The following is a 24,846-nucleotide window of genomic DNA, read 5'->3' as shown; positions in this document are numbered from 1 at the left end:
ATACATCAGGTCATTAAAGCATAACCCCTGTGAGATCATATTTCATAACTTAGCTACTTTAGTTGGCAATAGACCAAGCTTTCAAATCATGCCCACCTGACCCAGATTGTAATTTATAAACGGATGGTTTTGGGATTATGTAAAAAACAATCATTGACTATAGGAACACACGGCTGACTACTGCACTCGAAAAGTAAACCACTTTTTTTTTACAATGTTATCTCCATCATATTTGTCCGACTGTATTGGTATATGTACAGTATATTACGGTACAGAGTCAGTGTGGAGGATATATACAGGGTATTACGGTACAGAGTCAATGTGGAGGCTATATACAGGGTATTACGGTACAGAGTCAATGTGGGGGTACCGGTACAGAGTCAATGTGGAGGCTATATACAGGGTATTACGGTACAGAGTCAATGTGGGGGTACTGGTACAGAGTCAATGTGGAGGCTATATACAGGGGGTACTGGTACAGAGTCAATGTGGAGGCTATATACAGGGGGTACCGGTACAGAGTCAATGTGGAGGCTATATACATGGGGTACCGGTACAGAGTCAATGTGGAGGCTATATACAGGGGGTACCAGTACAGAGTCAATGTAGAGGCTATATACAGGGGGTACCAGTACAGAGTCAATGTGGAGGCTATATACAGGGGGTACCGGTACAGAGTCAATGTGGAGGCTATATACAGGGGGTACCGGTACAGAGTCAATGTGGAGGCTATATACAGGGGGTACCAGTACAGAGTCAATGTGGAGGCTATATACAGGGGGTACCAGTACAGAGTCAATGTGGAGGATATATACAGGGGGTACCAGTACAGAGTCAATGTGGAGGCTATATACAGGGGGTACCAGTACAGAGTCAATGTGGAGGCTATATACAGGGGGTACCAGTACAGAGTCAATGTGGAGGCTATATACAGGGGGTACCAGTACAGAGTCAATGTGGAGGCTATATACAGGGGGTACCGGTACAGAGTCAATGTGGAGGCTATATACAGGGGGTACCAGTACAGAGTCAATGTGGAGGCTATATACAGGGGGTACCAGTACAGAGTCAATGTGGAGGCTATATACAGGGGGTACCGGTACAGAGTCAATGTGGAGGCTATATACAGGGGGTACCGGTACAGAGTCAATGTAGAGACTATATACAGGGGGTACCGGTACAGAGTCAATGTGGAGGCTATATACAGGGGGTAGCGGTACAGAGTCAATGTGGAGGCTATATACAGGGGGTACTGGTTCAGAGTCAATGTGGAGGCTATATACAGGGGGTACCGGTACAGAGTCAATGTGGGGGCTATATACAGGGGGTACCGGTACAGAGTCAATGTGGAGGCTATATACAGGGGGTACCAGTACAGAGTCAATGTGGAGGCTATATACAGGGGGTACCAGTACAGAGTCAATGTGGAGGCTATATACAGGGTGTTACGGTACAGAGTCAATGTGGAGGCTATATATAGGGGGTACCGGTACAGAGTCAATGTGGAGGCTATATACAGGGGGTACCAGTACAGAGTCAATGTGGAGGCTATATACAGGTGGTACCAGTACAGAGTCAATGTGGAGGCTATATACAGGTGGTACCGGTACAGAGTCAATGTGGAGGCTATATACAGGGGGTACCAGTACAGAGTCAATGTGGAGGCTATATACAGGGGGTACCGGTACAGAGTCAATGTGGAGGCTATATACAGGGGGTACCAGTACAGAGTCAATGTGGAGGCTATATACAGGGGGTACTGGTACAGAGTCAATGTGGAGGCTATATACAGGGGGTACCGGTACAGAGTCAATGTGGAGGCTATATACAGGGGGTACCAGTACAGAGTCAATGTGGAGGCTATATACAGGGGGTACCGGTACAGAGTCAATGTAGAGACTATATACAGGGGGTACCAGTACAGAGTCAATGTGGAGGCTATATACAGGGGGTACCGGTACAGAGTCAATGTGGAGACTATATACAGGGGGTAGCGGTACAGAGTCAATGTGGAGGCTATATACAGGGGGTACTGGTTCAGAGTCAATGTGGAGGCTATATACAGGGGGTACCGGTACAGAGTCAATGTGGGGGCTATATACAGGGGGTACCGGTACAGAGTCAATGTGGAGGATATATACAGGGGGTACCAGTACAGAGTCAATGTGGAGGCTATATACAGGGGGTACCGGTACAGAGTCAATGTGGAGGCTATATACAGGGGGTACCGGTACAGAGTCAATGTAGAGACTATATACAGGGGGTACCAGTACAGAGTCAATGTAGAGACTATATACAGGGGGTACCGGTACAGAGTCAATGTGGAGGCTATATACAGGGGGTACCGGTACAGAGTCAATGTGGAGGCTATATACAGGGGGTACCAGTACAGAGTCAATGTGGAGGCTATATACAGGGTGTTACGGTACAGAGTCAATGTGGAGGCTATATATAGGGGGTACCAGTACAGAGTTAATGTGGAGGCTATATATAGGGGGTACCAGTACAGAGTTAATGTGGAGGCTATATACAGGGGGTACCGGTACAGAGTCAGTGTGCGAGGGTACAGGTTAGTTGAGGTAATGTGTACATGTAGGTTGGGGTAAAGTGACTATGCATAGATAATAAACACCTGTTGGCTACGTTCACAGGACCACCCAAACGTTAGGTTGACCTGTTGACTACGTTCACAGGACCACCCAAACGTTAGGTTGACCTGTTGACTACGTTCACAGGACCACCCAAACGTTAGGTTGACCTGTTGACTACGTTCACAGGACCACCCAAACGTTAGGTTGACCTGTTGACTACGTTCACAGGACCACCCAAACGTTAGGTTGACCTGTTGACTACGTTCACAGGACCACCCAAACGTTAGGTTGACCTGTTGACTACGTTCACTGGACCACCCAAACGTCAAACGTTAGCACGTTAGCACTAAGTCACTTTTGGATAAAAGCCACTGCAAAATAACATTAGTATGTTGAAAACGGTGTCTGAAACACCTCACTGAAACACCTCACTGAAACACCTCACTGAAACACCTCACTGAAACACCTCATCCATTACAGTGTGGTAAATTAGTTTACACACATTAAACCATTTCTCATTCAGAACTTACACTTTCTACAACATAAATAAATTCTGGTCATTGACTACAATGATTTATCATGTAGTACATGTTTGCTGTGCAAAGTCAAGAGTTAAAATCTGTTGTTAATCTGGAATTGAGTACTGAACTAAGCCAAACATCATTCACAATATACAAAGCTTGTAGTGTTGTAGTGGAAATGTTCCTGTATTTACCAAATCATGAGAGCAAACCACACACAAGTCAGAGTTATCATAAAGTCCATCTTTAATCTTTAATTATATGAGCTCCATCACAACCCTGTGACTCTCAGCTCAATTCAGTGTCTATAAATGAATTCTCTGAGAGTCCCTTACACATTGCAACTGAGATCCTGATGTGCAGGTTTCCATCCAATAGGGTACAGACTTACGTGAATATTCTAAAATCTCCATTAAAAACTATGCGATTTCAGTTTCCTTTATGAAGGCTACGCTGCCTCCCCTTCACCGTGTAGACCTCTGGTCTGCTTCTGTCTTCACCATGTAGACCTCTGGTCTGCTTCTATCTTCCCCATGTAGACCTCTGGTCTGCTTCTATCTTCACCGTGTAGACCTCTGGTCTGCTTCTATCTTCACCGTGTAGACCTCTGGTCTGCTTCTATCTTCACCGTGTAGACCTCTGGTCTGCTTCCACCTTCACCGTGTAGACCTCTGGTCTGCTTCCACCTTCACCGTGTAGACCTCTGGTCTGCTTCCACCTTCACCGTGTAGACCTCTGGTCTGCTTCCACCTTCACCGTGTAGACCTCTGGTCTGCTTCCACCTTCACTGTTTAAAGGAGCAGGTTTCAAGGAGCAGGACTGTAACCCAGAAGCTTATAAGAAATCCCGCTATGCCCTCCGACGAACCATCAAAACAGGAAAAGCGTCAATACAGGACTAAGATCGAGACGTACTACACCGGCTCTGACGCTCGTTGGATGTGGCAGGGCTTGCAAACCATTACAGACTACAAAGGGATGCACAGCTGAGAGCTGCCCAGTGACACGAGCCTACCAGACAAGCTAAACTACTTCTATTCTTGCTTCAAGGCGAATAACACTGAAACATGCATGAGAGCACCAACTGTACCGGAAGATTGTGTAATAACACTCCGCAGCCGATGTGAGTAAGACCTTTAGACAGGTCAACATTCACAAGGCCGCAGGGCCAGATGGATTATCAGGACGTGTACTGCGAGCATGCGCTGACCAACTGGCAAGTGTCTTCACTGACATTTTCAGCCTCTCCCTGTCCGAGTCTGTAATACCAACATGTTTTAAGCAGACCACCATAGTGCCTGTGCCCAAGAACACTAAGGTAACCTGCCTAAATAACTACCAATCCGTAGCACTCACGTCTGTAGCCATGAAGTGCTTTGAAAGGCTGGTCATGGCTCACATCAACACCATCATCCCAGAAACCCTAGACCTACTCCAATTTGCATACTGCCCCAACAGATCCACAGATGATGCAATCTCTATTGCGCTCCACACTGCCCTTTCCCACCTGGACAAAAGGAACACCTATGTGAGATTGCTGTTCATTGACTACAGCTCAGCGTTCTACACCATAGTGCCCTCAAAGCTCATCAATAAGCTAAGGACCCTAGGACTAAACACCTCCCTCTGCAACTGGATCCTGGGCTTCCTGATGGGCCGCCCCCAGGTGGTAAGGGTAGGTAACAACACATCCGCCCCGCTGATCCTCAACACAGGGCCCCCCCCAGGGGTGCATGCTCAGCCCCCTCCTGTACTCCCTGTTTACTCATGACTGCATGGCCAGGCACGACTCTAACACCATCATTAAACTTGCCGATGACACAACAGTGGTAGGCCTGATCACCGACAACACAGCCTATAGGGAGGAGGTCAGAGGCCTGGTCATGTGGTGCCAGGACAACAACCTCTCCCTCAACGTGATCAAGACATATGAGATGATTGTGGACTACAGGAAAAAGAGGACCGAGCACGCCCCCATTCTCATCGACGGGGCTGTAGTGGAGCAGGTTGAGAGCTTCAAGTTCCTTGGTGTCCACATTACCAACAAACTAACATGGTCCAAGCACACCAAGACAGTCATGAAGAGGGCACGACAAAACCTATTCCACCTCAGGAGACTAAATAATTTGGCATGGGTCCTCAGATCCTCAAAAGGTTCTACAGCTGCACCATCGAGAGCATCCTGACTGGTTGCATCACTGCCTGGTATGGCAACTGCTCGGACTCCGACTGCAAGGCACTACAGAGGGTAGTGCGAACAGCCCAGTACATCAATGGGGCCGCACATTGACTCTGTACCGGCACCCCCCTGTATATATTGCAATTTTTTACTGCTGCTCTTCAATATCGTGTTACTTTTATTTCTTATTCTTATCCATATTTTTTAAACTGCATTGTTGGTTAGGGGCTCGTAAGTAAACATTTCACTGTGAGGTCTACACCAGTTGTATTTGGCGCGTGTGACTAATACAATTTGATTTGTTCTACATTTTGTTCTATGACATAATCTTCATCAGCTAATGTCACTTTGAATTTTGGGGCATTTATGTAATCCAAAGTGCACATGAAGTAAAATAAAGGCTTCATAATTCATAAAGGTCATGTTAACTAACGGTTATTATATCATAGAACAAAACGTATAAGATCTCCTAAACTTGTGTTAACCTCAGACATTATTTTCGGCGTTTATCCCACAAACCCAATTTTTCCCCCGTAGGAATGGCTGAATGATCCAAAGGCAACTCATTTCCGGTTTTTACAGGACTACAAACTGGCGATCTTTACCTTCTTTCAGATTAATATTATTTTTTTTTCATCTGAGGATTAGGATATAGACTAGTATATTTCAAACCAAATGGCAGTTTGTAAAAATTGTAGAATTTTCTGTGAATTACAAAATAGGCCTATTGTTTTTACAAATTAATACATATGCATAGCGGAACTGTCTTTCAATACAACTTCAAATACAATAGGCAAGTGGAAATAGTAGTGCGTTTGTGTCGAATCTATTGGAAGACTACAATCCCAGGATTCCATTGAACGAGCATCACTGTGACAACACGTGATGTGTAATAACTCCTCCTCCGACACCTCCCCCATAATGCTTTGACATGTTGGATCAGCTGTTGGTCAGGTGAACACAGAACGGCGCTATGAATGAAGAGCAGTGAAGAAGGGGCTACAATAGAGAGACAGCGAAAGAATCCGTGTCATGATGGTGCTCGTATTGATTGTCGCAGGTCTTGGGGTGGTCGCACTGCTCATGGTTTTATTCGCACCCCACATTAGGTAAGATTTTTTTTTATGTTCGAGGCTGTAGTCGATGCATCATCTGATTCTATGCTTGGCTAATTAGTCTAACCTCAATAGAAATGAATTACCGTCATTGTCAAGCTAAAAACGAAAGGATTGTGTTTTGCCATTGGGGTTAAGAAGACTATTGGCGGGGATGAATGGGTGAATCGACATCAACGTTGATGACGATGATCCAGATTATTTTTATGCAGTACAGCCTAGATCAACACTATTTTTTTTCCATAATGAAGACAACCACATTTTTCAAAAATAACATTCATTTGTTGTTGTTTTGTGGAATAAATTGAACATGGTTTATATGTCAATATGAGCAAACGATAATGCAATTCCTTAGGTAAGGAAGTGCTGTACAGTAGCTCGCTACAATATTTCATGACATGATTATGCACGACAGCGTTGCGCGCGTGGGCGGAGTTATATTTGTAACCGTTATTGTTCGGTGAGACCGAGCCAGGTTTTGTGGCGTGACTGAGTCGTACGATTTGACGTTTGATCGTTGTTGCCAGAAAGTGATCTTGCATATTGAGTAACAATAATGTTGCATGTTGAACGATCAATAATAGTCATATATAATAATAATAATAATAATAATCAACTTTACTGTCAAAATAAAAAAGTTGAACACCTGTATCTCTATTCTGTAGCCTCAGGATACCTCCCAAATGGCGTCCTATTCTCAATGTAGTGGGAATGGGGAACGATATGGAGAATGGGGTTGTAACAGCAGCCCAGGTGTGGACTTCCACTATATGCCATAGCCAACCTCGCCAACACAGACAGGACTGATATGGAAGTTTGATTGTAGATAAATAAAAACAAATCCATTTTGTTTCTCTGTCCAGGAAATACTCAGCAGGTGGAGCATGTATGTCTATGACTCGGCTGGACGGGAAGACGGTCCTGATTACTGGAGCCAACACTGGTATTGGGAAGGAGACTGCTCTGGACCTGGCTATCAGAGGTGACTAACGTTTACACAGGCAGCCCATTCTGGGTCTTTTGCCACTAATGGGTATTTTGACCAGTCAGATCTTATGCTAGTAATTGGGTAGAAGATCAGAATTGAGCTGCCTGTGTAAACTCTGCTAAATTGATACCCTATTCCCCATATAGTGCACTACTTTGGGGCCCTGGTCTAAAGTAGTGCACTTGAGGGTGTATGGCGCCATTTAGGACTCATTAATGGTCTTCCCAACAGTCCTTCATGGTGAGGCCTCCTGTCCTTCATCACCACAAAGATAATGATAACAGAAGAAGAGAAGAGACCATTCAATAAAGTATCAACGATGCTGATGATTGGTTATTATAAACTTGGCGGATTCGAGCCCTGAATGCTGATTGGCTGAAAGCCAAGGTATATCAGACCGTATACCACACCCCCTCGGGCCTTACTGTTTTATTGTCTATTGCCAGGTGCGAGGGTGATCATGGCGTGCAGGGATGTGGAGAAGGGTGAGGCGGCCGCAGCATCTATACGACGCATCTACTCTAAGGCAAACGTAGAGGTCCGAGAGCTAGACCTGGCTGATACCAGCTCCATACGGGCCTTCGCTCAACGCTTCCTCCGAGGTCAGCCTACTAACTCCAATATGCGTCCCAAATCGCACCCTATTCCCTATGTAGTGCACTACTTTAGACCAGGGCCCTATTCCCTATGTAGTGCACTACTTTAGACCAGAGCCCTATTCCCTATGTAGTGCACTACTTTAGACCAGAGCCCTATTCCCTATGTAGTGCACTACTTTAGACCAGAGCCCTATTCCCTATGTAGTGCATTACTTTAGACCAGAGCCCTATTCCCTATATAGAGCACTACTTTAGACCAGAGCCCTATTCCCTATATAGTGCACTACTTTAGACAAGAGCCCTATTCCCCTATATAGTGCACTACTTTAGACCAGGGCCCTATTCCCTATATAGTGCACTACTTTAGACCAGAGCCCTATTCCCTATATAGTGCACTACTTTAGACCAGAGCCCGATTCCCTATATAGTGCACTACTTTAGACAAGAGCCCTATTCCCCTATATAGTGCACTACTTTAGACCAGGGCCCTATTCCCTATATAGTGCACTACTTTAGACCAGAGCCCTATTCCCTATGTAGTGCACTACTTTAGACCAGAGCCCTATTCCCTATATAGTGCACTACTTTAGACCAGAGCCCTATTCCATATATAGTGCACTACTTTAGACCAGAGCCCTATTCCCTATGTAGTGCACTACTTTTGTGCAATTTGGGACATAGACCTCCCCGTAACCTTTACAGTATATTACAGTATTTATTCTGGTGTTATTACAGTATATTACAGTATTTATTCTGGTGTTATTACAGTATATTACAGTATTTATTCTGGTGTTATTACAGTATATTACAGTATTTATTCTGGTGTTATTACAGTATATTACAGTATTTATTCTGGTGTTATTACAGTATTTATTCTGGTGTTATTACAGTATATTACAGTATTTATTCTGGTGTTATTACAGTATATTACAGTATTTATTCTGGTGTTATTACAGTATATTACAGTATTTATTCTGGTGTTATTACAGTATATTACAGTATTTATTCTGGTGTTATTACAGTATATTACAGTATTTATTCTGGTGTTATTACAGTATTTATTCTGGTGTTATTACAGTATATTACAGTATTTATTCTGGTGTTATTACAGTATTTATTCTGGTGTTATTACAGTATATTACAGTATTTATTCTGGTGTTATTACAGTATTTATTCTGGTGTTATTACAGTATATTACAGTATTTATTCTGGTGTTATTACAGTATTTATTCTGGTGTTATTAGAGTATTTATTCTGGTGTTATTACAGTATTTATTCTGGTGTTATTACAGTATATTACAGTATTTATTCTGGTGTTATTACAGTATATTACAGTATTTATTCTGGTGTTATTACAGTATTTATTCTGGCGTTATTACAGTTTATTACAGTATATATTCTGGCGTTATTACAGTATTTATTCTGCCGTTATTACAGTATATTACAGTATTTATTCTGGTGTTATTAGAGTATTTATTCTGGCGTTATTACAGTATATTACAGTATTTATTCTGGTGTTATTACAGTATTTATTCTGGTGTTATTAGAGTATTTATTCTGGTGTTATTACAGTATTTATTCTGCCGTTATTACAGTTTATTACAGTATTTATTCTGGTGTTATTACAGTATATCACAGTATTTATTCTGGTGTTATTACAGTATATTTCAAGGCAAGCACTAATATTATAATGTGTTTACTCTGTAAAGCAAAGTATAATATTGACTCTGTATCTGACCCCTGCAGAGGTCAACCACCTCCACATCCTGATCAACAATGCTGGGGTCATGATGTGTCCCTACATGAAGACCAAGGACGGTTTCGAGATGCAGCTGGGGGTCAACCACCTGGGTGAGACAGAGTTTTTTAACAGACTCACTTCTAGGGTTCTATGTCAATTTGTCTTTCCACAAACACCAGCAATCTAAGGCCTGATCACGTAACACGGCGAAATGGCATGCTTGTTTCACTCGCATTCACACACCTAAGACCCGGACTTTCTGAAAACCAAGGTGACCTGGACCACAGACTGATGGGTGTGGACATAACATGCAGTCTGTAGTACCTCATGAAAGTCATGGGTGTTGCCCAACTGGCAACAGCACAGATCGAGTCCAGGAGGCTCCTCTGAACAGCGTCCATGACGTGGATTGTACTACCACGGTGTCTGGAGTTGGTCTACCCTACTGCATTGGTAATCCAACGTTCTCTGCTTGGAGACAGCTGGACCTTTTTGTGTTCTCCCCATAACACACAAAACAATCTGCTCGGTTTGACAAACTGTTCTTGTTGCAGCAACATAGGTACTTAATGCCCTAACCCGGCAAAGTGCATGCAACTCTGGACTCTCCTGTGAGGAGTGGGTAGGCGGTTGAAATACCACTAAGATTAAAAGCTGGTTAGCATGTGATGATGAAAGCACCTTAGGTAAGAAGTTTGGCCCAAGCACTGCTTTAGATCCAATCTTCTGCTAAAGTGAGGCATGATGGGTAGATAGCGCATGTAATTATCCAACACGTTTGGCTGAAACCATAGCCAGTAGAAAGGCAGTCTTGGCTAAGAGCTCCCATAGCTAAAGTCAAGACAGGCTCATAAATGATCGTAGGACAACATCTAACTCCCATGAGGGTGTGAAGGAGCCACCATTCATGAATTCAGATACAGGAGTGTGTGAGCCTGTTTGTGCACCAATCAGGTCATGATCCCATAGAGATGGCTGCCATATACACATATTTAAAAAAATATATAATTACTGAACAAAATCTTAAAATAAAATAAAAAAATCGATCCAAAATAAATGGACATTCACAAACCGAAACGATTGATTGATTGAAACTGAGACCCCCCATGGCCTGCCAACCGGTCTGAACGTGACACAAGTCGGAAACCACCGCAGCCACCAGCCCCGACCAACACGCTAACACGGTAGCCTTCACCGTCACTCAAGCACCACACTTCCTGAGCTGGTCCACATACGGACACCAAATTCTGTCAAAGAAGTCTGGTTTTTGTTTCTTTATACTATATAGAATCTATGTAGATGGGTTCTTCCCTGCAGCCGGGAGCTCCCGGGGTTCTTCCCCGCAGCCGGGAGCTCCCGGGGTTCTTCCCTGCAGCCGGGAGCTCCCGGGGGAGGGTCAAAATTACAGAAATTGGCTGAAGGACAATTTTGGGGGCAACCCTGCAGCTACAAGACAGTTTTGATTGGCAGCATTTTGAAGTGCTGGAAGATGACTATTCAGGCACGGTAGGTCCAGGATCGGACGGAGGCCTCCGCCTTTTTTATAGGGCACTAGAAAATAGATTGAGTAGAACTCACAGTTTTGTTGCGCTGGTTATACTTCTTCAATTGCTTTTCCAGGAGCAAGGATATTTCTGAACAGGGTGTTTTTTGCTTTTGAGCAGGGTTGTGAGCTGTTGTTTTCAAAACACGCCTGAAGTGTTGGTGTCGCTGACAAAATTGTAGTGCGTAGCCTTGTTTTAGAGTGCGTAGCCTTGTTTTAGAGTGCGTAGCCTTGTTTTAGAGTGCGTAGCCTTGTTTTAGAGTGCGTAGCCTTGTGTTAGAGTGCGTAGCCTTGTGTTAGAGTGCGTAGCCTTGTGTTAGAGTGCGTAGCCTTGTGTTAGAGTGCGTAGCCTTGTGTTAGAGTGCGTAGCCTTGTGTTAGTGCGTAGCCTTGTGTTAGAGTACCAAGCCTTGTGTTAGAGTGCGTAGCCTGGTGTTAGAGTGCGTAGCCTGGTGTTAGAGTGCGTAGCCTGGTGTTAGAGTGCGTAGCCTTGTGTTAGAGTGCGTAGCCTTGTGTTAGAGTGCGTAGCCTTGTGTTACAGTGCGTAGCCTTGTGTTAGAGTGCGTAGCCTTGTGTTAGAGTGCGTACCCTGGTGTTAGAGTGCGTAGCCTGGTGTTAGAGTGTGTAGCCTTGTTTTAGAGTGCGTAGCCTGGTGTTAGAGTGCGTAGCCTTGTGTTAGAGTGCGTAGCCTTGTTTTAGAGTGCGTAGCCTTGTGTTAGAGTGCGTAGCCTTGTGTTAGAGTGTGTAGCCTTGTGTTAGAGTGCGTAGCCTGGTGTTAGAGTGCGTAGCCTTGTGTTAGAGTGCGTAGCCTTGTGTTAGAGTGCGTAGCCTGGTGTTAGAGTGCGTAGCCTTGTGTTAGAGTGCGTAGCCTTGTGTTAGAGTGCGTAGCCTTGTGTTAGAGTGCCAAGCCTTGTGTTAGAGTGCGTAGCCTTGTGTTAGAGTGCGTAGCCTGGTGTTAGAGTGCGTAACACCCATCTGTTGGCCTTTAACCTTTTCCAGCTGGAAAAGGTGTGTTGTTGTTCTAGACCAGGCATAGTCATTGAACTATCCTCGTGGCATTTTGTATGTTTATGGTCATTTTTGTTGTTGTTTCTTTCTTGCCTCGTGGCATTTTGTATGTTTGTTTATGTGTATTCCTCCCATTAACAATATTACACGTGTAGCTACTGTCGTGACGTGACTATCATTAATCTGATGACTGTTATTTATCGAATCAAACTGTTTAATTGTTACTCGATTTAAATTAATCATGTAACAATTAACTCATTAGGAATTTGGGGCACCACAGGAAACTAGTTACTATCTCCCGACTTAAACACTAAAGACATACATATCTTTTTCATCAATAACTGTTAATTATTACGTCATCAGTCTCGTTCTGAACGTCGCATAATCCTTGTATCCGCAAGAACCCGAGCCCTTCTGAATATTCAGTACTACACAAATCGATTTAATCATTTGTTTATTAACTAACTAAATAATAACACAGAATATACATACACGCTTACATTAGATAAAAGTCCCTAGTGGACTGACAAGACATGACTGCTTGTTACACATATGGAGAGGGAGGGGTAGGTAAAAGAGAGGGAGCGACCGAGAGACAACACTTGGATACATTTGGAAACTACGCTCATGGAAATAATAATGCTTACCACCGCTCATTCTGTTTAGAAATGCAATCTATACTTACACGTAGCTGTCTTTCTCTGTTGAACTCGATGGGTCCTATTGTGAAGTTGTCGAGGGATGTAAAGACTGGTTTGTCCACCAGACTTCACGATGTCCTTTGTAGAGCTTCTCTGGTAGTGGAGTGGTTGTTAGAATAGATACTTCAGATGTACCAACTGTTGTCTGTGGGGATTCTTCTTCCCACCTTGTGTCTTTAGTCAAAGTTCTATGACCTATTTTACATGCACAGCTGCAGACTGTGGATGTTTCTGGTCTCCAAGGTGACGTTATCTTCTCTTCTAGTGTTGAGGTTTGAGAGCTTCAGAGAAACTCACTATTTCAACGTGTAGACTATCGTCTCACGTCTTTTGGTATCAATGGTTGATTATTCAGGGTTCAGCTCTCGGCCATTTTATACGCCAGTTGTAACCCGGCAATGTAGAAGTCTCACCATTTTCATGGTGAGAGGTGTAGCCACCGCTCCATGCTGTCTGGTCTTGTAGTTTTAACCATTTGTAACGTTCAGTTCGTTCTGTACTTTGGCTGTCCTGTATGTTAATTCTTAGTGAGTCCTTTTAAGCACCCTGGCAAAATGCTGACGTGAACTCTGAGCTCACTTGGGCATGACTCCTGACTAGTTTATATGAAAAACAATTATCTAATTAGAAAACTAAAATCACAGTTCTATCTTTTTTTTTAAAAATACTCTCATACCTAATAATTTACTTTATACAACAATTAGATGTAAACTTGACAGAATGCGTGTCCTTCCTAAGTTAGTTACTTTGTCATACCATCCTTAATGACATCACAAAATAATAAACAATGACAGGATTATTCTTTACATCCCCCCAAACCATTCTTAACATTCCTGTCTTATGAATATTGTTCCAAATGTCATTTTCTTGGAGAAAAGGTTTTTGGCGGCAAGAGTCTCTCTGTAACAAAGAAATTTCAGTCTTCCAATACTGCAGGGCAAGGAAGAGAAAGTTCTCGCTAAATTTCTGTCCCAGTGTTGCGGTGTCAAGACTGGCACAGCCCCCCCACCCCGTTGTCTTGGCTGTGTGCTTAGGGTCTTTGTCCTGTTTGGAAGATGAACCGCCCCAGTCTGAGGTCCTGAGCGCTCTGGAGCAGGTTTTCATCAAGGATCTTTCTGTACTTTGCGCCGTTCATCTTTTCCTTGATCCTGACTAGTCTCCCTGCCGCTGGAAACATCCCCAAAGCATGACGCTGTCACCACCATGCTTCACCGTAGGGATGGTGCCCGGTTTCCCCACAGCATGATGCTGTCACCACTATGCTTCACTGTAGGGATGCTATTGGCCAGGTGATGAGCGGTGCCAGGTTTCCTCCAGACGTGACGCTTGAAATGAAGGACAAAGAGTTCAATCTTGGTTTCATCAAACCAGAGAATCTTGTTTTTGTCATGATCAGAGTCCTTTTAGGTGCCTTTTGGTAAACTCCAAGCGGGCTCTCATGTGGCTTTTACAGAGGAGTGGCTTCTGTCTGGCCACTCTACCATAAAGGCCTGATTTGGTGGAGTGCTGCGGAGATGTTTGTTCTTCTGGAAGGTTCTCCACAGAGGGAACTCAGGAGCTCTGTCAACGTGACCATTGGGTTTTTGGTCACATCCCTGACCAAGGCCCTTCTCCCCAATTGCTCAGTTTGACCGGGTGGCCAGCTCTAGGAAGAGTCTTAGTGGATCCAAACTTCTTCCATTTAAGAATGATGGAGGCCACTGTGTTCTTGGGGACCTTCAATGCTGCAGACATTTTTTGGTACCATTCCCCAGATTTGTGCCTCGACACAATCCTGTCTCGGAGCTCTACGGACAATTCCTTCGACCTCATGGCTTGTTTTTTTCTCTGACGTGCACTGTGAACTGTGGGACCTTTTATATAGACAGGTGTGTACCTTTCCAAATCATGTCTAATCAAATTGAATGTACGACAGGTGGACTCCAATCAAGTTGTAGAAACATCTCAAGCATGATCAATTAAAACAGGATGCACCTGAGCTCAATTTCTAGTCTCATAGCAAAGGGTCTGAATACTTATGTAAATAAGGTATTTCTGTAGTTTTCACTTTGTCATTATGGGGTATTGTGATGTCATTATGGGGTATTGTGATGTCATTATGGGGTATTGTGATGTCATTATGGGGTATTGTGATGTCATTATGGGGTATTGTTTGTAGATAGATGTGGATTTGTTGTTGTATTTAATCCATTTTAGAATAAGGCTGTAACGTAACAAAATGTTGTAGGCCCTCATCTGTGAAGGGCTTTGGCACTTACAGTATCTACTATATGAAGTGGGAGAGGCTATAAGGGCACTCCTGACCTGTAAAACGAGTAAACAACATCTGCCTTAACTAATCCCTAACCTACATTTTAACCAGTTCTGAAATTAAATATTATTTTGAATGTCAGGAACGTCCGTATAGCCTTTTCTGTATGAAGAACACGTGGGCAGCTAGCCTTCACAGTACCAACCATGTGCAAGTAGTACTTCAATGACATAAGTGTTTCATTCAACATGATCCTAGTATTATTTCCTTTCTGACAAAGCCACAGCATCATATTATTGTTTACTCCTGGTAGGTCACTTCCTGTTGCCCTATGACATAAAAACAGTGTTCTATTCAACAACTCCAATAGTTTATTTTCTGATATTAGGATATTGTACTCTGATCCTTTGTTGCAGTACAACACGGATTGCATCATGTGTTGTTGTTTACTGTTTCTTCCTGGTAGGTCACTTCCTGTTGACGTACCTCCTGATTGGCCTGCTAAAGCGGAGCGCTCCGGCCCGCATCGTCGTGGTTTCTTCCCTGGCTCATAACTTTGGCTGGATCCGCTTCCATGACCTCCTCAGCCAGGGCAGCTACAACAGCGGCCTCGCATACTGCCAGAGCAAGCTGGCCAACGTCCTGTTTGCTAGGGAGCTGGCCCGCAGACTCAAAGGTAGGGTGGGGGAGGGAGGGGGGGGGGGGGGGGGGGGGGGGAAGAGAGGGAGGGAGGGAGGGGGGGGAAGAGGGAGGGGGGAGGAAGGGGGAGGGAGGGAGGGAGGGGAAGAGCGAGAGGGAGGGAGGGAGGGAGGGAGGGGAAGAGAGCGAGAGGGAGAGAGAGAGAGAGAGAGAGGGAGGGAGGGAGGGGAAGAGCGAGAGGAAGGGAGGGGAAGAGCGAGAGGGAGGAAGGGAGGGGAAGAGCGAGAGGGAGGAAGGAAGGGGAAGAGCGAGAGGGAGGAAGGAAGGGGAAGAGCGAGAGGGAGGAAGGAAGGGGAAGAGCGAGAGGGAGGAAGGAAGGGGAAGAGCGAGAGGGAGGGAGGAAGGGGAAGAGCGGGAGGGAGGGAGGGAGGGGAAGAGTGAGAGGGAGGGAGGGAGGGAGGGAGGGGAAGAGCGAGAGGGAGGAAGGGAGGGGAAGAGCGATTGAGAGGGAGGGAGGGGAAGAGCGAGAGAGAGGGAGGGAGGAGAAGAGCGAGCGAGAGGGAGGGAGGGGAAGAGCGAGAGGAAGGGAGGGGAAGAGCGAGAGGGAGGAAGGGAGGGGAAGAGCGAGAGGGAGGAAGGAAGGGGAAGAGCGAGAGGGAGGAAGGAAGGGGAAGAGCGAGAGGGAGGGAGGAAGGGGAAGAGCGAGAGGGAGGGAGGGAGGGAGGGAGGGGAAGAGCGAGCGGGAGGGAGGGGAAGAGCGAGCGGGAGGGAGGGGAAGAGCGAGTGGGAGGGAGGGAGGGAGGGAGGGGAAGAGCGAGAGGAAGGGAGGGGAAGAGCGAGAGGGAGGGAGGAAGGGAGGGGAAGAGCGAGAGGGAGGAAGGAAGGGGAAGAGCGAGAGGGAGGAAGGAAGGGGAAGAGCGAGAGGGAGGGAGGAAGGGGAAGAGCGAGAGGGAGGGAGGGAGGGAGGGAGGGAGGGAGGGAGGGAGGGAGGGAGGGAGGGAGGGAGGGAGGGAGGGAGGGAGGGAGGGAGGGAGGGGAAGAGTGAGAGGGAGGAAGGGAGGGGAAGAGCGAGAGGGAGGGAGGGAGGGGAAGAGGGAGCGAGAGGGAGGGAGGGAGGGGAAGAGGGAGCGAGAGGGAGGGAGGGAGGGGAAGAGGGAGCGAGAGGGAGGGGAAGAGGGAGCGAGAGGGAGGGAGGGGAAGAGGGAGCGAGAGGGAGGAAGGGAGGGGAAGAGGGAGCGAGAGGGAGGAAGGGAGGGGAAGAGCGAGAGGGAGGAAGGAAGGGGAAGAGTGAGAGGGAGGGAGGAAGGGAGGGGAAGAGCGAGCGAGAGGGAGGGAGGGGAAGAGCGAGAGGGAGGGGAAGAGCGAGCGGGAGGGAGGGAGGGGAAGAGCGAGCGGGAGGGAGGGAGGGAGGGGAAGAGCGAGCGGGAGGGAGGGGAAGAGCGAGTGAGCGTGAGGGAGGGAGGGAGGGGAAGAGCGAGCGAGAGGGAGGGAGGGAGGGAGGGGAAGAGCGAGTGAGCGGGAGGGAGGGAGGGGAAGAGCGAGAGGGAGGGAAGGGGAGAGAGCGGGAGGAAGGGAGGGGAAGAGAGAGCGAGGAGGGGAGCGAGGAGGGGGAGGGAGGGGAAGAGGGAGGGAGGGAAGGGGTTAGAGAGGGAGGGAAGGGGAGGGAGGGAGAGAATTGCAACCTGCCACATGGATTTATGAACACACAAAATTAACTGAGGAATAGTGGCCATGCACATAGATTTTCAATGAGAAAACGCACCCAAAAGACATGATCAGAAAGGCAAAACCATATTTATGAAGGTACATGCTACAGTGCATTTGGAAAGTTTTCCCACATTTTGCAACGTTACAGCCTTATTCTAAAATGGATTAAATGTATTGGCTCAATACCCCACAATGACTCAATATCCCACAATGACTCAATACCCCACATTGACTCAATACCTCAATACCCCACAATGACTCAATACCCCACAATGGCTCAATACCCCACAATGACACAATACCCCACAATGACTCAATACCCCACAATGACTCAATACCCCACAATGACTCAATACCCCACATTGACTCAATACCTCAATACCCCACAATGACACAATACCTCACAGTGACAAAATACCTCACAATGACACAATACCCCACAATGACACAATACCTCACAATGACACAATACCCTACAATGACACAATACCTCACAATGACACAATACCTCACAATGACAAAATACCTCACAATGACAAAATGAAAACAGGTTTTTATAAAAACAAAAATACCTTATTTACACAAGTATTCAGACCCTTTGCTGTGAGACTCGAAATTTGAGCTCAGGTGCATCCTGTTTCCATTGATCATCCTTGAGATGTTTCTACAACTTGATTGGAGTCCACCTGTGGTAAATTCTATTGATTGGACATGATTTGGAAAGGCACACACCTGTCTATATAAGGTCCCACAGTTGACAGTGAAGGGTACCAAAACATTTCTGCAGATGATAGAGTGGCCAGACGGAAGCCAATCCTCAGTTAAAGGCTGATGAAACAAAGATTGAGCTCTCTGGCCAGAATGCCAAGCATCACATCTGGAAGAAACCAGGCACCATCCCTACAGTGAAGCATGGTGGTGGCAGCATCATGCTGTGGGGATGTTTTTCTGCGGAAGGGACTGGGAGACTAGTCAGGATCGAGGGAAAGATGAAAGGAGCAAAGTAGAGAGAGATCCTTGATGAAAACTTGTATCAGAGCGCTCAAGATTTCACCTTCCAACAGGACAACAACCTTAAGCTCACAGCCAAGACAACGCAGGAGTGGCTTCGGGACAAGTCTCTGAATGTCCTTGAGTGGCCCAGCCAGAGCCCGGACTTGAACCCGATCAAACATCTCTGGAGAGATCGGAAAATAGCTGTGCATCAACGCTCCCCATCCAACCTGACAGAGCTTGAGAAGGTCTGCAAAGAAGAATGGGAGAAACTCCCCAAATACAGGTGTGCCAAGCTCGTAGCGTCATACCCAAGAAGACTAGAGGCTGTAATCGCTGCCAAAGGTGCTTCAACAAACTACTGAGTAAAGGGTCTGAATACTTATGTAAATGTTATATATTTTTTTTTAATGCATTTGCAGAAATGTCTAAACCTGTTTTCTGCTTTGTCATTATGGGAAATTGTTGTTCTCAATACAATATTATTTTAGAATAAGGCTGTAAAGGAACAAAATGTGGAAAAAGTGAAGGGGTCTGAACGCTTAATAAAAATGGAAATGCAACATGCAACAATCACAAAGATTTTACTGAGTTACATTTCATATAAGGAAATCAGTCAATTGAATTAAATTCATTTGGTCCTAATCTATGGGATTTCACATGACTGGGCAGGGGCGCAGCCATAGGTGGGCCTGGGTGGGCATAGGCCCACCCACTGTGGAGCCAGGCCCAGCCAATCGGAATGCGTTTTTCCCACAAAAAGGCTTTATTACAGACAGAAATACTCCTCAGTTTCATCAGCTGTCTGGGTAGCTGGTCTCAGACGATGCCACAGGTGAAGAAGCCGGATATGGAGGTCCTGGGCTGGTGTGGTTACACGTGGTCTGCGGTTGTGAGGCCGGTTGGACGTACTGCCAAATTCTCTAAAACAACGTTAATTTCGCTAATGTTAAATTCTCTGGCAACGGCTGCAGTCAGCATGCCAATTGCACGCTCCCTCAACTTGAGACATTTGTGACACAAAACTGCACATTTTAAAGTGGCCTTTTATTGTCCCCAGCACAAGGTGCACCTGTGTAATGATCATGCTGTTGAGTCATATTCTTTATATGCCACACCTGTCAGGTGGCTGGACTTTCTTGGCAAAGGAGAAATGCTCACTAACAGGGACGTAAACACATTTGTGCACAAAATTTGAGCGAAATACGTTTTTTTTTGTGCGTACGGAACATTTTCTGGGGTCTTTTATTTCAGCTCATGAAACATGCGACCAACACTTTTTTTTTTTTTTTACATTTCACATTTTTGTTCAGTTACCAATGTGTCTCAGGGGTTTGGGGATCAAGCAAAAAGCCTGACAATAGCTTGGTAACTGAATCCTCTCTTCTTCCCTCTCTCCAGGTTCCAGTGTGACGGTGAACTCTGTCCACCCGGGGTCGGTGTGTTCAGACCTGGTACGCCACTCCACCATCATGTCTCTGCTGTTCTCTCTGTTCTCCTTGTTCCTGAAGAGCCCTCGAGACGGGGCCCAGACATCCATCTACTGCGCTGTGGCAGAGGAGCTGCACTCTCTCACCGGGAAACACTTCAGGTGAGATTACAGTATGAAGTTTTGACCCCTCCACCCTCTGTGTTTTATGATGGAACTGGGATTCCAATGGCTCAGTGGGTTATAGTGCTGAGTGATTTTAGTGTTTTTTGAGATCGTTTCGGTTTGATCTATGAAAAAAAATTATCACTGTTTTCAGTTTTGGATAATAAAAAAATGCCTTTTGCCTTATGTGGGTTGACTGCTGTGACACAGAATTAAACAATGAATAGTTCCATGATGGTAGTGACTGCCCATTACTGTTTAGCACTTATTATTATTATTATTATTATTATTATTATTTATTCACCAACATTTACTTTAATAATATTATTTCAGATATTTTATTTGATGACTTAATTATTTAGTTCCAAGTTGTCATCATCTCTATAGAGCTGCTGTCTGACAACAACAAAAAAAATCACAATTTTAGTAGTTCTTCAAAGTAAATAAGGCATTGTTTTTATGACTGCTGAATACCAACTATCAATCACTTAGATGGTGTATTTTCAGGTAGCGATACCTCAAAGCAACTGCTCTCTATCCCTCTTAATAGCGAGTTCTTCTTCTGTCTCTCTCCGTTTCTGTGCTCCCCGCATAGACCAGACAAGTAGACGAGCAATGGGTTATGGTTATTGTAGTTAATTACCACATTTTCTGCGCGTAACAATGTAGAATATTGGCTTGTTGGAAACTACATTGCGCATTTCAGGCGTGATCTGATTCATCTCTAGAGAAACTGTGCATTGAGCTCACAGAAAAAACCCTAACGAAATGGAATCCAAATACTTGAATCGATGGCGTTGGCCAAATAGTTGTTTAAAAAATGAAAAATAACACATTTCGGATAATCGCTCAGCACTAGGTGTTGTGTGTTAGAACAAGGTGCTGAGGATTGTGGGTTAGAACAAGGTGCTGAGGATTGTGGGTTAGAACAAGGTGCTGAGGGTTGTGGGTTAGAACAAGGTGCTGTGGGTTAGAACAAGGTGCTGAGGGTTAGAACAAGGTGCTGTGGGTTAGAACAAGGTGCTGAGGGTTGTGGGTTAGAACAAGGTGCTGAGGGTTGTGGGTTAGAACAAGGTGCTGAGGGTTGTGGGTTAGAACAAGGTGCTGAGGGTTGTGGGTTAGAACAAGGTGCTGAGGGTTGTGGGTTAGAACAAGGTGCTGAGGGTTAGAACAAGGTGCTGAGGGTTAGAACAAGGTGCTGAGGGTTGTGGGTTAGAACAAGGTGCTGAGGATTGTGGGTTAGAACAAGGTGCTGAGGGTTGGGGGTTAGAACAAGGTGCTGAGGGTTGGGGGTTAGAACAAGGTGCTGAGGGTTGGGGGTTAGAACAAGGTGCTGAGGGTTGGGGGTTAGAACAAGGTGCTGAGGATTGGGGGTTAGAACAAGGTGCTGAGGATTGTGGGTTAGAACAAGGTGCTGAGGATTGGGGGTTAGAACAAGGTGCTGAGGGTTAGAACAAGGTGCTGAGGATTGGGGGTTAGAACAAGGTGCTCAGGGTTGGGGGTTAGAACAAGGTGCTGAGGATTAGAACAAGGTGCTGAGGATTGGGGGTTAGAACAAGATGCTGAGGGTTAGAACAAGGTGCTGAGGGTTGGGGGTTAGAACAAGGTGCTGAGGGTTAGAACAAGGTGCTGAGGATTGTGGGTTAGAACAAGGTGCTGAGGGTTAGAACAAGGTGCTGAGGATTGGGGGTTAGAACAAGGTGCTCAGGGTTGGGGGTTAGAACAAGGTGCTGAGGGTTAGAACAAGGTGCTGAGGATTGGGGGTTAGAACAAGGTGCTGAGGGTTAGAACAAGGTGCTGAGGGTTGGGGGTTAGAACAAGGTGCTGAGGGTTAGAACAAGGTGCTGAGGATTGGGGGTTAGAACAAGGTGCTGAGGGTTAGAACAAGGTGCTGAGGATTGGGGGTTAGAACAAGGTGCTCAGGGTTGGGGGTTAGAACAAGGTGCTGAGGGTTAGAACAAGGTGCTGAGGATTGTGGGTTAGAACAAGGTGCTGAGGGTTAGAACAAGGTGCTGAGGATTGGGGGTTAGAACAAGGTGCTCAGGGTTGGGGGTTAGAACAAGGTGCTGAGGGTTGTGGGTTAGAACAAGGTGCTGAGGGTTGGGGGTTAGAACAAGGTGCTGAGGGTTAGAACAAGGTGCTGAGGATTGTGGGTTAGAACAAGGTGTTGAGGGTTAGAACAAGGTGCTGAGGATTGTGGGTTAGAACAAGGTGCTGAGGATTGTGGGTTAGAACAAGGTGCTGAGGATTGTGGGTTAGAACAAGGTGCTGAGGATTGTGGGTTAGAACAAGGTGCTGAGGATTGTGGGTTAGAACAAGGTGCTGAGGGTTGTGGGTTAGAACAAGGTGCTGAGGGTTAGAACAAGGTGCTGAGGATTGTGGGTTAGAACAAGGTGCTGAGGATTGTGGGTTAGAACAAGGTGCTGAGGATTGTGGGTTAGAACAAGGTGCTGAGGATTGTGGGTTAGAACAAGGTGCTGAGGGTTAGAACAAGGTGCTGAGGGTTAGAACAAGGTGCTGAGGATTGTGGGTTAGAACAAGGTGCTGAGGATTGTGGGTTAGAACAAGGTGCTGAGGATTGTGGGTTAGAACAAGGTGCTGAGGATTGTGGGTTAGAACAAGGTGCTGAGGATTGTGGGTTAGAACAAGGTGCTGAGGATTGTGGGTTAGAACAAGGTGCTGAGGATTGTGGGTTAGAACAAGGTGCTGAGGGTTAGAACAAGGTGCTGAGGGTTAGAACAAGGTGCTGAGGATTGTGGGTTAGAACAAGGTGCTGAGGGTTGTGGGTTAGAACAAGGTGCTGAGGATTGTGGGTTAGAACAAGGTGCTGAGGATTGTGGGTTAGAACCAGGTGCTGAGGATTGTGGGTTAGAACCAGGTGCTGCGGATTGTGGGTTAGAACAAGGTGCTGAGGGTTGTGGGTTAGAACCAGGTGCTGAGGATTGTGGGTTAGAACAAGGTGCTGAAGATTGTGGGTTAGAACAAGGTCCCACTTCGGCCACTTAATACATACTCTGTCCATTCTGCCAGTTCTGTGAGTCACTACGGAGTAAACACCTGCTAGACGACCAAATTATTTATTAGAAACATGCTACTTTCATTTGACGACAGAATAAATCAAAAGGGAAGCACTGATCATGCAGATAACTAAAGTCCTCTTCCTCCCGCTCACACTCTCTCTCTCAGTGACTGTGCCCCGGCCTTCGTGGCACCCCAGGGGAGGAAGGAGGAGACAGCCAAGAAGCTGTGGGACGCCAGCAGTGAGCTCCTGGGCATCGTCTGGGACGACTGATCTGAACCACCCTGTTAACACTATCCACAGCTTGCATCGCCAAGTGTACACTATTCCCTTTATAGTTCACTACTTCTGACCAGGACCCACAACCTTGTTCCCTGTCTCAATTGCTTCCGCATAGGAAAGAGCCGGCTAGTAGACGAAATTAGGGCCCACGGGGCTCTGGTCAAAAAGTAGTGAACTATAGATTAGCGCTGACACTATATATAAGGTGCCATAGGTGACGCAACTAGGCTCTCTGTTCTCAAATCATTATAATTTCATGACATTAATTAACCTCAAAACTACAGTTATCCGTAACGGGACTTGAGGAATTGGGTAGGAACCATAGAGGTTGAAAGATGAAAGATGAGTCCTCTATGGTAGTAACTGTAAAATGAGTCCTCTATCTATCTCTATGGTTGTAACTGTAAGGTGAAATGCATTACTGTACTGTGAAGGGTCTAGTCAGGGCATAACCAGGTCTAGCCAGGACATAACCAGGTCTAGTCAGGGCATAACCAGGTCTAGCCAGGACATAACCAGGTCTAGCCAGGACATAACCAGGTCTAGCCAGGACATAACCAGGTCTAGCCAGGACATAACCAGGTCTAGTCAGGACATAACCAGGTCTAGTCAGGGCATAACAAGGTCTAGTCAGGGTATATTACAAACCGTTTGTTTTGTATCTTATTATATTACAAACCATGTAGATTCAGCGTTATGTTCGGTTGCTTTTAAGCTGGCCTTTTCTAAACCATTGCAAGCTGTTATTTACCCTCCTGTTTGTTTGTTCCATTTCTTTCCCCCTCAGCATTCACCACATGTTAAACTGCCAAGATTGTCTTTTTTATACAAATGTGAAACATGCCTTTTTCTACATTTTAGGGTTGGAAGATTCCTGAAATTATGAAGGAACAGAAAGGAAATCTGGGAATCCTCCAACCAGGAATTCTGGAATTTGGGGAAATTTTTCAGAAATGTGCAACCCAACTACATAGCAGTCATGTCAGGAGTTGAATGTTTACATCTACTGTAAATAAAGATTAAATGTTACTAGCTACTATTCCTAATATCGGTTTGTTTAGTAACACAAACATGTGTAATGAGGAACGATTCAAATACCTCACACTCTTTAATTACCTCTCTGGCTTCCAACATGGCCACGATAAGACAGACAGTAGCCCTCTGGGCTTCCAACATGGCCACTATAAGACAGACAGTAGCCCTCTCTGGCTTCCAACATGGCCACTATAAGACAGACAGTAGCCCTCTGGGCTTCCAACATGGCCACTATAAGACAGACAGTAGCCCTCTCTGGCTTCCAACATGGCCACTATAAGACAGACAGTAGCCCTCTGGTCATCCAACATGGCCACTATAAGACAGACAGTAGCCCTCTGG

At 45.7% G+C, this 24,846-nt stretch overlaps 1 protein-coding gene and 1 long non-coding RNA gene across 7 annotated transcripts; both read left to right on the top strand.

The window, feature by feature from the left end:
• The first annotated feature begins 6,022 nt into the window (after window positions 1-6,022).
• On the top strand, window positions 6,023-24,505 carry LOC110498290 (retinol dehydrogenase 12). 3 transcript variants are annotated; one of them, XR_005037834.1, is made up of 8 exons: window positions 6,236-6,399; window positions 7,269-7,387; window positions 7,840-7,995; window positions 9,739-9,843; window positions 15,702-15,911; window positions 19,976-20,165; window positions 23,355-23,904; window positions 23,947-24,505. XR_005037834.1 is itself a non-coding variant. In XM_036955365.1 (7 exons), exons 1-7 carry the CDS (start codon window positions 6,323-6,325, stop codon window positions 23,458-23,460), a joined length of 963 nt encoding a protein of 320 aa, XP_036811260.1. In that variant the 5' UTR covers window positions 6,023-6,322; the 3' UTR covers window positions 23,461-24,505. The 3 variants fall into 3 exon arrangements, 1 of the variants encoding a protein (XP_036811260.1); XR_005037833.1 differs by having other exon boundaries at window positions 23,355-23,988; window positions 24,073-24,505; XM_036955365.1 differs by having other exon boundaries at window positions 6,023-6,399; window positions 23,355-24,505.
• LOC118941524 lies at window positions 20,466-23,346 on the top strand. Of its 4 annotated transcripts, none has more exons than XR_005037837.1 (5): window positions 20,466-21,188; window positions 21,243-21,417; window positions 22,353-22,487; window positions 22,535-22,871; window positions 22,912-23,346. It is a non-coding gene; the product is annotated as an uncharacterized LOC118941524 (long non-coding RNA). The 4 variants fall into 4 exon arrangements; XR_005037836.1 differs by having other exon boundaries at window positions 20,473-21,417; window positions 22,912-23,019; window positions 23,155-23,346; XR_005037838.1 differs by having other exon boundaries at window positions 20,479-21,417; window positions 22,535-22,891; window positions 22,966-23,346.
• Window positions 24,506-24,846: the final 341 nt, after the last annotated feature.

The sequence above is a fragment of the Oncorhynchus mykiss genome, chromosome 19 (assembly GCF_013265735.2).
Source record: "Oncorhynchus mykiss isolate Arlee chromosome 19, USDA_OmykA_1.1, whole genome shotgun sequence".
Lineage (NCBI taxonomy): Eukaryota > Metazoa > Chordata > Actinopteri > Salmoniformes > Salmonidae > Oncorhynchus > Oncorhynchus mykiss.
This window is presented reverse-complemented; position numbering and strand designations above follow the sequence as displayed.

Coding starts and splice junctions, on each gene's coding strand:
- LOC110498290 (XM_036955365.1), top strand. CDS start 6,323: ATGATGGTGCTCGTATTGATTGTCGCAGGTCTTGGGGTGGTCGCACTG. Junction 7,388..7,839: donor TCTGGACCTGGCTATCAGAG/GTGACTAACGTT, acceptor GTCTATTGCCAG/GTGCGAGGGTGATCATGGCG. Junction 7,996..9,738: donor CGCTCAACGCTTCCTCCGAG/GTCAGCCTACTA, acceptor TGACCCCTGCAG/AGGTCAACCACCTCCACATC.